Source organism: Mizuhopecten yessoensis, unplaced genomic scaffold (assembly GCF_002113885.1).
Source record: "Mizuhopecten yessoensis strain PY_sf001 unplaced genomic scaffold, ASM211388v2 scaffold5629, whole genome shotgun sequence".
Lineage (NCBI taxonomy): Eukaryota > Metazoa > Mollusca > Bivalvia > Pectinida > Pectinidae > Mizuhopecten > Mizuhopecten yessoensis.
In genome coordinates this window covers 32648-44951 of record NW_018406144.1, presented here as the reverse complement: position 1 = coordinate 44951, position 12304 = coordinate 32648, and the positions used below count along the sequence as shown (strand labels likewise).

The following is a 12304-nucleotide window of genomic DNA, read 5'->3' as shown; positions in this document are numbered from 1 at the left end:
AAAAACGAATCATCTGTAGAAATAAACTGTTGCATGCCTGCATGGCTAAGAATACATCGTTGTTATAAATGATTTTTTGGCACATTTATTGAAGTATAAGTATTATTGCCAAAAGTGATCCGATTTGGGTACTGCTCCGATTTGGGAACTGCCTCCTTACACAATTTTCATTCTGTTACTGACTAATTCTTGGTGTTTTTATTCTATGGCAAACTGGAAATATTATGAAATATATAAAAACCTGTAAAAATGACATTGCTACAATTAGTTAACAATTTTGTGATGATATTACATACCCATGAGGATTTAGATAAGGTGTACCCCTAATATATGCAGCCATACCCCCATTTTGAAAGTTATGAGGTACAAAAAAAAACAATTACAAAAGTGACAGGGAACACTGCATTCAAATACCAAACAGTGTCTACGTCTTCGATATCAAATCTTTTAATGACTAGCAGTAATCAATATCATCACGATCTACCCCTAGCAGTGAAAACATTTTAACTAGGAAAAAACTTTAATATGTTACCTTTATTAACTGTTACTTTTGTATTGTTATACCTTAAATAAAGGTTTTATAATTGATTCTTATGTTTTTATGAGAAAGTGTGTATCAAGTGAATCGATTCGAAAAAATCGATTCGAAGGGATCAAAATCGAAATCGAACCGATTCGAAAAAATCCTGATTCGTCCCAGCCCTAATATTTGTATGCATTTGTATTGAGGTTTTTCATCGCTTTGACCTACACAATAATGATTTGGTTCATGATGGCACAAGTTACTTTGTTTCGCACCATCCGGTGCAAAGCTGAAAATATCTTGACATCATGTATCAAAAACCATTTTCTTTATAACTTAGTGGTTGAAAAACAAAAAATAGGAATGTATGCAGTAGATTAATGATGTTTACTCATGACCTATGACCTATGCATAATATGAAATAAAAAATTGCAGATAATTCTAATAATCACAGCACTTAAAAATGATTTTCTGGCCTGAAATGGACCAACTATTGATACATTCTTGTTGTAAAAAATGTAACAATGACACACCACTTGTACTTTTAATGCTAGCTATCCGCCAGCTTAAATTTTAATAAAAAGACATAACATTTCCATTTTAAACTGCGGTATGTTCTCAAAAGAGGATCCGGTCATTACGGAGCAGTATCCGACATGGTACGGAGTTAGTAATCCGACATGGTACGGAGCACTATCCGACATGGTACGGAGTTAGTAATCCGACATGGTACGGAGTTAGTAATCCGACATGGTACGGAGCAGTATCCGACATGGTACGGAGTTAGTAATCCAACAAGGTACGGAGCAGTATCCGACATGGTACGGAGTTAGTAATCCGACATGGTACGGAGCACTATCCGACATGGTACGGAGTTAGTAATCCGACATGGTATTGAGCACTATCCGACATGGTACGGAGTTAGTAATCCGACATGGTACGGAGCAGTATCCGACATGTTACGGAGCACTATCCGATATGGTACGGAGCACTATCCGACATGGTACGGAGCAGTATCCGACATGGTACATGATATATGAGTTAGTAATCCAACATGGTACGGAGCAGTATCCGACATGGTACGGAGTTATTAATCCGCCATGGTACGGAGCAGTATCCGACATGGTACGGAGTTATTAATCCGCCATGGTACGGAGCAGTATCCGACATGGTACGGAGCAGTATTCGACATGGAACATGATATATGAGTTAGTAATCCAACATGGTACGGAGCAGTATCAGACATGGTACGGAGTTATTAATCCGACATGGTACGGAGCACTATCCGACATGGAACGGAGCACTATCCGACATGGCACGGAGCACTATCCGACATGGTACGGAGCACTATCCGACATGGTACGGAACAGTATCCGACGTGGTACGGAGTTAGTAATCCGACATGGTACGGAGTAAGTAATTCGACATGGTACGGAGCACTATCTGACATGGTACGGAGTTAGTAAAAGCCGTTAGAATAGTCGGTACGGAGTGTTATGTTTATTTATTTTTTGGAAAGCTGTGAACGAAAAATTGCATTATATATCACGGTTTCTGTATTTTGGGCTATATTAACCTTATAGAAAAAAACAGAGACAACGAGGAATCGCAACTTCCTGTGCTACCATATTGTCAATAAAACTATAGCGCTTATTTTTGTCAAGTATTGGGTCCTAAAAACGACATTCCAAAATATAGAGGTAATTATAAGGGGTCCGACGCACAGCAGGGACAGATATATATATTTTTGTATTTTCATTTTATTTTTATTTTTTATCTATTATCTATCGTTGATGATTATTTTACCACAAATCAATTCGTGGTCAATACAGCAGTGGTTTTCTTTTATTTATATCCATAATATTAATGCCTCCAGATCAAAGAGATGTATAGATGGTGTTAAGAGAATGTTTCCCTTAAGGTTTTGACGAAAAGCGAGTGGAACCATTCTATTATGCCATTCATTTAATGTGGCTTGAGAAACAGCATATCTAAAACTATACCTTTTCCGATCAAATATATTGAAAGTGCAACGAGCTGGGCGAGGCAAAAATCATATAGGTGACCAGTGAAGCTATTGGTGTGTTCGGGTTTGTGGTGAAGGGAAAAATTGGGCAGGGGGGGGGGGGTCGTCCCCATCCCCCTGGAATCGCATTTGATGAGTGTATATACATGACCTATATCCGACACAACAGTGTTTATTCGCAACCTATATTTGGGTTTCATTACATTTTACTTAGTGTAGTCATTGGTTTGCTCCGTACCTGGCGGATCATGTCTACGTACAATCCGGATCATTTCGAAAATTGACTCCGTACTGAACGGATGTTTGTGAACTGTAGTTGCTTGAAAAAAAGCTTAATTGTGATATGAAATAAAATTAATCAGACCGCCATACTTGCAAATACTGTAGATTTTTTTTCTAATTCCGTAGTTACACGTACCTTTTGTTTTGCATTATAATACATATTAGAAGAGAAAACATTGTTCATGCGAAAAAATCACGGTATTTCCATAAAAAAACATTACATTAAGTGTGGCACTGTTTGATAATCCTTTTGGCATAACTCCCAATATTTTGATATTATTATATTTGAACATTTGTCTAATCGTCATAGTTCTAATTGGTAAAAACCCAATCTTAAAAAATATTTAAAAACTGACACTATGCGACTAAGCTTTTCAATTGTATACAGACGGGGGTACCCGGTGTGAGTCACAATGAGTATATAAAATAATCTACCGTGACGTATCCCCGGGGAAAATGTCTTAACCATTGCTGATGGTGACGCAGACGTCGACGCCGGGATCATAACGAAAGCCCCTACCGCCCCCTTCCTACAGTGCTACACTTAAGTTAGTGCCGAGTACTATAAATAATAATTATAAAATTATCAAAATATGTTTGATTAAAATGTCACAGATTAATTCACGAATAAGGTTTCAATGTTAAAACAAATATCCGGCTAAATTGACCTACGATATACTATTACACATTAAGATACAGATATAAAAAGGAAAATACCAAAACAATACACATATAAAATACAGATCACAAAGCAAATTTCCCAATAAAAATATAATTTGTATTTTACGATAACTTTGCTACCGAGGATCACATACCTGTCGTACAGCGTTTAAAACGATGATCATGCAGAGAACGAGACGAACACACCTAGCCATCTTATCCGAGGTACCCAGGTAAAGCAGCTGACCGCACCAAATGATTTGACGACATGCGATACACGTGCTTAAGTACCTACAGGGGAACACCACTCAGCTATCTACATCGGTTTAGCACGTGATTTTGTGCACGTGTTTTACCTATGAGTAGTCGTCACAAAGGTCTTGAAGCTAAACAATACCATTACTAGTATATTGGAGGCGGTGTTTACAGAAGGGAGTTAACTCTACCTCCTTTATTACACTTGAGTATACATGTTTTCCTGTGACATGGTCATTTTTTCTGAGCAAATATAGTTAGATTTATGTATGTAGCCTGAATTTATTACCAGCTACACACTTTTGGTGTTTGTCCAGGTTTTGTAGTTGTGTTTGGCTTTTAACTCGTTTGAATCAAAAACTTAAAGCATTTATTATTATTTGTAAATATTTTGGAGACCAGTTTTATGAACAGTGATGCAGTTCTAAATTGAATTAAAACGCGATGTTCTGTATGACTTTATCGTACAAAAAACCCACTAAAAATGCAAGACACTCTTTTGAGAACTATGTTATTGTATAAGAATAATAATTAACCTAAATTCATGAGGACAATTTAGAATGTAATTGAGCAACGTTCATATAAGTTCACGTTGCCAATGAACACGCAAAACTGCATTACACAGTAATGAAACAATAACACCTGGTCCTGGGTGTAGTCAGACAGGTGGTCTTGGAGAATAAGGTCAGATTCTCCGAAAAAGTAATTATCTTCAGCTTATTTTACAACAATATGGAACAACTTAATATCAATCACTGTTGCTGGCCCGTGCGTTCAATTAATGCAAAACTAATTACCGCTTTTCTGTATCGATGGGCTTATAAGATAGCCGTATGTGGTGCTTTTGTTGTTTGCCTCGTTCTGGACAAAAAATCTTAGTCCTCGGGTTGGGATTTCTCTATCTTACACAACCAGTAGCGATAGATTCTATTAGTCACCCCCTAGGGGGAGATAGCCTCGTGCCGATTAGCACGTGTTCAATTGTGACGTCATTAAAATGCGTCACCGGTAATTGTGACGTCACCAAAAGAGAATGACAATATTCATGCCCAACATGTGTTTTTGTTTACACTACTGTCGATGGAGTTGTGACTGAAATAATAGGATAGAAGAAAAACAATCAATTAGCACGTGTTCAGTTGTGACGTAATTAAAACGCGTCATCGGTAATTGTGACGTCATTAAAACGCGTCATCAGTAACTGTGACGTCATCAAAAGTGAATGATGATATGCATTGCCCACTGTGTTTTTGTTCATAAACATTGCAGACTACTGTCGGTGGAGTTGTGACTGAAATAATAGGACTGAAGAAAAATAATCATCCCCTACCTTGAGGATGTAAGAGAGAAATCTCCAACCCTCGGGGTGAAGTTTTGTTGTTGTCTAACCCTCGGCCAAGCCTCGGGTTAGACAACCAAAAACCTTCACCCCTCGTATTGGAGATTTCTCTGTCACACCCTCAAGGTAGGAGAAGATTCTATTAATCTCAACCCTTGTGTAAGAGTTTGGCTGGCCAGCCAAACTTTTACATTCGGGTTGAGATATCCCTGTCCACGGAACAGACCCATGTAAGATTCTATTAATCCATACCTGACATCAGGGATGGATTATATTAGGCTCACCCTAGGGTTTCGACGGGGGGATTCATAACAATGATATGACGTCACTTCAACAATACAATGACGTCACGTCAATAATCGATCAACGTCACATCAACCCTGAATTTATTTAGCATTTACATGTAACGCTATCATGACTTTGTGTATTTGATACACAATGAATGAACAGGGTAAGAGAAAAAGAATCATTCACCCACTTGATGGTGAGATAGGGGAAATTCAACCCTCGGGAAAAGAATCTTCCCCCTCGGTTGAGGTTTTCCTATCTCAACCTCAAGTGGTTGAGAGATTCTATTAAACTCTGTCGGTATCCATAACACAGAAATTGGTACATGTAGGTCCTTTCTATCTATATCGGTATCCAACACACAGACTGGTAGGTCCTCTTTATATTTGTCGGTATGCAACACACAAACTGGTAGGTCCTCTTTATATTTGTCGGTATGCAACACACATACTGGTAGGTCCTCTTTCTCTCTGTCGATAGGCAACACAAACGGATTGTTAGGTATTTTCTATCTTTGTCGGTATCCAACACACAGACTGGTAGGTCCTCTTTATATTTGTCGGTATGCAACACACATACTGGTAGGTCCTCTTTCTCTCTGTCGATAGGCAACACAAACGGATTGTTAGGTATTTTCTAACTTTGTCGGTATCCAACACGCAGACTGGTAGGTCCTCTTTCTCTCTGTCGTCATCAAACACACAGACTGGTAGGTCCTCTTTCTCTCTGTCGTTATCCAACACACAGACTGGTAGGTCCTCTTTCTCTCTGTCGGTATCCAACACACAGACTGGTAGGTCCTCTTTCTCTCTGTCGGTATCCAACACACAGACTGGTAGGTCCTCTTTCTCTCTGTCGGTATCCAACACACAGACTGGTAGGTCCTCTTTATCTCTGTCGGTATCCAACACACAGACTGGTAGGTCCTCTTTCTCTCTGCCGTTATCCAACACACAAACTGGTAGGTCCTCTTTATCTCTGTCGTTATCCAACACACAGACTAGTAGGTCCTCTTTCTCTCTGCTGTTTTCCAACACACAGACTGGTAGGTCCTTTCTATCTATATCGGTATCCAACACACACAGATGAAATATTCGAGAGGGTCCGTCATCGCCTGTGGAAACAACACACCTGGTACAGGGAGCCCTTGGATCAAGGCCTCAAGTTTGCTGCCACTCTACACCACCTGGTTTCTGGTGCCAAGTAATCAGTCATGCAGTACTCCTGGCGGGTCGCTGAGAATACCCTCTCTGTAGTGGTCAGAGAAGTCTGTCATGCTAGATATGAGGAATATGTCGATGAGGTTATGCCAGCCCCCTCCACACCTGAAGAATGGAAACAACTGGCTGATTGTTTCCTCAAGAAGTGGAACTTTCCTACCTGATCCTTCTCTATCTGGGGGTCGTTCTTCATGGCCTTTTTGTAGTTTCGTCTCTCCCTATTTTGACCTGCAGACCACTTGTTCTTCTTTGTTGCTGGACTGAAAGAAGAAAAAAAAAAGAAACATCAAGTACATGTACACACATGTAAACCCTTTAATATTTACAGCACCTACACTACATTACAATATGTTATATTATATTGTAATTAATGTTTTATGGTGACAACAAGTCACGATTAACCAAATAGAAATACCTGTTTAATCAAATATGAAATTTAAAAAATGATAGTACCAGAGACGTATAATACATGTATTTATACGTCTCTGATAGTACCTTGTCTGTGACGGGTCACCTTGTGGTAACTTTGGTGACTTCTTGGACTTCTGTGAATCCAGTGGTGATTCATCTTCGCAAGACTGTGAATCGGAACATATCGAATGGGCTTGGGACGGAGGTACTGGGTCTTCATCACTGTCAGAGTCTTTTCCCCCATGTTCACTGTCAGGTTCGTGGCCCTCAAACCTCTCAGAAGCTTGGGGGCTGGGGACTTTGGGGACATTGGGACCTCAGACTGTATATCACCGGCACTGAACATAGAAATGAACATACACAGAGACAGTGACAAACATTTACTGTAAAACCTTTTCCTTAAACATGACCTAGAAGGTTGTGAAAAACAGGAGTTTTATAACGTGACAAAAATAGGTGCCATTACTGGGCTACAAAATACTAGAACCTACACTTCAATTCTGACATATAACCATGACAAATAAAGGCCACAAAATACTAGAACTTACACCTCAAAACATATAACCCTGACATACAATACAAGATTTGGAAAATAGCTTTAAAAATTTGAAACTTACCCGGGAGGACTATTAGATATTTTCTCCTCGTGATCACCAGACTGCTCATCAGACTGCACCTCTGGTTCCTCGGGTTTCTCTGGCTCTACAGCAGCAGCCTTTCTTGCTCTCGCTCTAGATGTTTTCCCTCTTCCCATTGGAATAATTTTGCACTTACCATACTTCAAAAAAATTGAAAATCAAACAGCAATACGACGTGGTGTCAGGGTGGACAAATTACCTCACCTGGTTTTCGCCAGTCTTGTATAGCGTCCGGTGACGGCCGGATGCGGAAATACCCTTTCGGAAAGCTTCGGACGTCTTCGGAAGCATGCGCAAAGTTGCGCTTCGGTTCGCATGATTGCGTTCCTAATCGCAAACGGAAAGAACAAAGATTGTTTGCACGACCCAACGCATTCTAGCGAATAACAGTAACCGTTCGTCACACTTCGTAAATCATTCGCATCAAATAGTTCCACTACGTTTACCTTTCGTTATATGTCAAATTATGTAACACATTTTCAAACAGTTTCGGTAAAAAATCGCGCAATTGACAAATTTACCCGATTCGCCAGACTGCGTTTAATGGATTCGCCTATGTGTGAGGACACCTTAAGGGTGGATAGTGCCACGAGATTCCGGCTTCTCATCGATGGCCATAGTTTACTTGCTACACGGCACGATATCGACAGATTCAGTTGATTTTCTGGGGATCGGGGGCGTCAGTGTCCTCTCCCGCCATTAGGCCTATATGGATGCATTTTGCAGATTCGGGGCGATGGCGCCGGCCATCCTTCACGGGAGTCTCGACTGTAGTTACCGATAGTATTGGTTTGGCAGAATTATTGTTGTAATAGCACTTCAAGCATGTACGTGTTTGTCATTTGTTCTACCGGGGGAAACGAGACAGCGTCGGGGCGACGTCCATATCTACATCTACAGTAATAGAGTAGTGCGGGTCAACGATGTGTTAGCCAAGGAGTCGGTAATTCTGACAGAGATGGCGTTAAGGTCTCATTATCTCTATGGGGTCCACGGGAAGTCCCTTTGAGGGATGGGATCAGTCTATGATACCCATTCGTATACTTTGCAAGTGACTGTTTTTGTAGACAAATATAACTCTGTAATTTCACATTTCTAACTTCAAATTTATTTTATGGCGTTGGAACAGTAACAATACAAAACATACACTTAGAAATGCAATAGCTTTCACATAATTGATTGTTAATAGGTACGCTTAACAAAGGTCAATCCTGTAGGTGACATGTCTTAGAGTTACTAGGGTCACTCCTGTGAATGACATGTCTGGGTGTCACAAGGGTCGCTCTTGTAAGTGACATGTCCGAGTGTCACAAGGGTCACTCCTGTGGATGACATGTCTGGATGTCACAAGGGTCACTCCTGTGGATGACCTGTCTGGGTGTCACAAGGGTCACTCCTGTGGATGCCATGTCTGGGTGTCACAAGGTTCGCTCTTGTAAGTGACATGTCTGGGTGTCACATGGGTCACTCCTGTGGATGACATGTCTGGGTGTCACAAGGGTCGCTCTTGTAAGTGACATGTCTGGGTGTCACAAGGGTCCCTCCTGTGGATGACATGTCTGGGTGTCACAAGGGTCACTCCTGCGGATGACATGTCTGGGTGTCACAAGGGTCGCTCTTGTAAGTGACATGTCTGGGGGTCACAAGGGTCACTCCTGTGGATGACATGTCTGGATGTCACAAGGGTCACTCCTGTGGATGACATGTCTGGGTGTCACAAGGGTCACTCTTGTAAGTGACATGTCCGAGTGTCACAAGGGTCACTCCTGGGGATGACCTGTCTGGATGTCACAAGGGTCACTCCTGTGGATGACATGTCTAGGTGTCACCAGGGCCAATCATGTAGCTGATATGTCTGGATGTCACAAGGGTCACTCCTGCGGGTGACATGTATGGGTGTCACAAGGGTCGCTCTTGTAAGTGACATGCCCGAGTGTCACAAGGGTCACTCCTGCAGGTGACATGTCTGGGTGTCACAAGGGTCATTCCTGTAGCTGATATGTCTGGGTGTCGTAAGGGCCACTCCTGTGGGTGACATGTAAGGGTGTCACACAAGTCACTCTTTTGGGTGACATGTATGGATATCACAAGGGTCAGTTCATTGGGTGACATGTCTGGTTGTCAAAAGGGTCACTCCTGCGGGTGATATATCTGGGTGTAACAAGGGTCACTCCTGTGGGTAATATATCTGGGTATCACAAGGGTCACTCCTGTAGGTGATATGTCTGGGTGTCACAAGGGTCACTCCTGCGGGTGATATATCTGGGTGTAACAAGGGTCACTCCTGTGGGTGATATATCTGGGTGTAACAAGGGTCACTCCTGTAGGTGATATGTCTGGGTGTCACAAGGGTCATCCCTGTAGGTGATATGTCTCGGTGTCATAAGGGTCATCCCTGTGGGTGACATGTCTGGGTGTCACAAGGGTCACTCATGTGGGTGACATGTCTGGGTGTCACAAGGGTCACTCCTGTGTGTGACATGTCTCGGTGTCACACGGGACACGGAATATGATAGTACTGGTTACTGATGATTTGTTTATGTACTGTTGAGAAATTGTTTTTGGTTGAGTGTACGGTACATTGTTTCCATGAAGGGCTATGCAATGATCTGAATCGTTAGAGTGCCTGTGACTCACGGCTACTGTAGCAGCTCACGAGTTCATTGTAGCATGACGTTATTACCATAGCAAGATATATATCATCAGTAATACAAGAAAGGTTAATACTCCAATATATCTTCAGGTACCTTACTGACATTTTCAAGCGTTCATTTATTTTTATTATCGGTTTTCCAATTATGGCGAGTGTCAGTTGCAGTTCACAACACTGCAGTATGGGTAAGGGGAGGTAACTGCAAAAAATGAAGTGTTAGTTGTCGCTGGTGAACAAAGGAATATTAATCGATTGATTTTAGGATTGATACGGGTATATTATATCTCCTTTTGTGTTGTAATTAATATTTATTATCCTGATATTTAAAAATAGATTTGTATTGCAAATATCAAACAATAATACAATTTTTTGTTTTTGAATTAATTGCATGGTCCTTTTTCTAGTTTTGAAGTGTGTCTTCATAAAATATTCGTTCAACTTGTTAGTTTAGTGTCATTCTTATAGATGCAAATATTCCACATTTTACATATATCATATGCAGGGATGGCCGGATATTTGATGGATCAATGGGTTGTTGCTGTTTCGGTGTTCAGGCAAGTCCATGTTTAATAAATCTACGGTTTGCGTTGTCATCAGTCAATGTGTGGCTTCAGTTCCGATGGGTGACACATAAGAAGTGGCAAGTCAATTGTTTGTTTGTTCATAGTCAATTCTACTATTGATATGGGTTCTCATGTGTCGGTTGATCATGTTTACTGTTAGCAGTTTATATATATACATCCTACTTCACATTTATATGGAGGTGTAAAATCAGCCGTTGACTAGAGATCCGAAAATCCCAGCCTGCTCGCGGTATATATATATATATCCGGCCAATGTCGCGATCGGCTAAAGGGCGGGATATCGGCAAAATAGGCCGTTATTGGGCCGACGTCGGACCGTCATCACTATTTGGGATTGAGTGTATTTATTTCTAATACTTATTTATTTACAGAAGTTATTTAAACGAAAGATTAGGTTATATTTCGATACTAATACTAACTGCGAACGATATCATCGAAACCATATAACTCGGTTATATAATTACTGGCCTTATGAATTTACTTAAATTGACGACACCGGAAATTGCTATTAGGCAGGCGGTGATCATGATCACACGAGGTGGACTGCAGTTGAAGGTGAGTTTTTTTTTCTATATTTTCCTTATTTCAGGGGCTGTCATGTGCTTGAGGCTTTTTAGATCAATATCTCACATTTCAGCGTTTACTTAAACCATAGAAAACGTTCATATATGGGTCAATATTTCTTTCAGACTTACAAACACGTAAATGTACATGATCTGGTATCGGCGAAAATTTAAGAGTGATAACTATCGCGTGTCTGAATTAACATTTGTAGTCCTTCCATCCAAATAGTTTACCGCCTACAACTAAATAAAGATGTATTTACATTACACACATGTATTGTGTCAGTGAAAGCATTGTATTAAATGAAATATCGTCAACAAATATTTTGTCGAACTGCACGGCAACTTGAATGTTCGTTTTTAGATTACTGTACGGCAGTATGCAAATTGCAAGTCCCCGTACAATGCTAGGAAATTATGTAAGTATTTTTCTCATAATTTACAATTCGTTCGAAAATACATATCAATAAGTTATGGGTAGTGAAATTTGTTCGAAAATTTATTCAGACACGTGATAAGTTTCACTCGGGAGTTTTCGCCGATACCGGGCGGCGTGATTGCAAGTCTCGAAGAAATATTGACCCATATATGGATGTTCTCTGTGTTTTAGGCCATTGCTGAAAATGTGAGGAATCGACACAAAAGGCCCCAAGAACATACAAGCCTCTAAATTTAAGAAAATACAAAAGAAACCTCACCTGTAACAGAAGCCAACTTCGTGTGATCACAGCCTGCCTGATAGCAATATTCGGAGTCGTTAACACAAAGTGGGGCCGATATAGAAATAAGATATTGACATATTATTACAGATCTGCCTAATGTATTCATAAAAATGTATTTAATAAATATCATTGCTTATATA

General features: G+C 40.4%; 1 protein-coding gene across 1 annotated transcript in view; it reads right to left on the bottom strand.

Annotated features, from left to right (window-relative positions):
• Positions 1–4006, bottom strand: part of LOC110450986 (blastula protease 10-like) — a 34978-nt gene extending 30972 nt beyond the window's left edge. Inside the window, exon 1 of the mRNA XM_021498805.1 lies at positions 3647–4006. Coding sequence (XP_021354480.1) covers positions 3647–3706 — 60 coding nt within the window. The 5' untranslated portion in view covers positions 3707–4006. The remainder of the gene's footprint in view (positions 1–3646) is intronic.
• Between the last annotated feature and the right edge of the window lie 8298 nt (positions 4007–12304).